A 799-nucleotide genomic window follows, 5' to 3' on the forward strand; every position below is an offset into this window, starting at 1 on the left:
CGCCAGTAAGAACGAGTCCGTAAGAACATCCCTTTAACTCCTAATTGTTCATCAAGGTCCGTGTAAATCTACCGTCAGGAAGTGGACATGGCACTGGGGCCCTTCGGAGTGACGTGGGAGCGTGCCCAGGTTGTGGACTTCTCATCCACGCTTTACGTCGACGGCTTTGGGATTTTCCTGCCGCGGCCACGTCAGGAGAGAGACTTAGCTGGCTTCACCAACCCTCTCGCTTGGCAGGTAAGGCTGAAGAAAAGTTTCGGCTCAGGGACTTACACACATATGCTTGATGTTTGACGATATGTCTACAAATGTATTAAAAAAGAACATGGAAACATGGTTAGTCTGAAAAACACAATATCAGCATATTTTTAACCGATTAAACAAAAGTCATATTTGTGATTATCTACAATTGATTCATTTCTCCCGGAAAGTTGTACGCAATTATCTGGCAGAAAGAACCTGAAGACTGTCTCCATGGAATCGAATCGTCACATTTTATATATCCCCTCAGGTATGGGCATCTCTTGGGGCCATCCTTCCTCTTTACACTCGCCCTAGGCATTGTTATGAACTGGTTAGCCAGACGATGCTTCAGGGCAACGGATGACGCTGCTGTGGACGATCAGGGCGATGTTGTTTTACGCCCCCTCTGGGTCGTGCAGGCTTTGCTCATTGAATGTGAGTCTGAGGCCGTGATCCTTTCAGTACTGTGGGACAAACAACATTTTGGTAGCCTCTTTAGAGCGTAATGACTGGTCTAACTATAGTCTTATAAAAAATAACAGTTATAAATAATAAT

The 799-nt window shown here is 45.2% G+C and overlaps 1 protein-coding gene across 1 annotated transcript in view; it reads left to right on the forward strand.

Moving 5' to 3' along the window:
* The window catches only part of LOC119590514 (probable glutamate receptor), a 7378-nt gene that overhangs the window by 999 nt on the left and 5580 nt on the right, over positions 1–799 (forward strand). Inside the window, exons 3-4 of the mRNA XM_037939162.1 lie at positions 79–237; positions 432–678. Of these exons, the coding sequence (XP_037795090.1) occupies positions 79–237; positions 432–678 (406 nt within the window). The remainder of the gene's footprint in view (positions 1–78; positions 238–431; positions 679–799) is intronic.

The sequence above is a fragment of the Penaeus monodon genome, chromosome 27, assembly GCF_015228065.2.
Source record: "Penaeus monodon isolate SGIC_2016 chromosome 27, NSTDA_Pmon_1, whole genome shotgun sequence".
In the NCBI taxonomy this organism is placed as follows: domain Eukaryota; kingdom Metazoa; phylum Arthropoda; class Malacostraca; order Decapoda; family Penaeidae; genus Penaeus; species Penaeus monodon.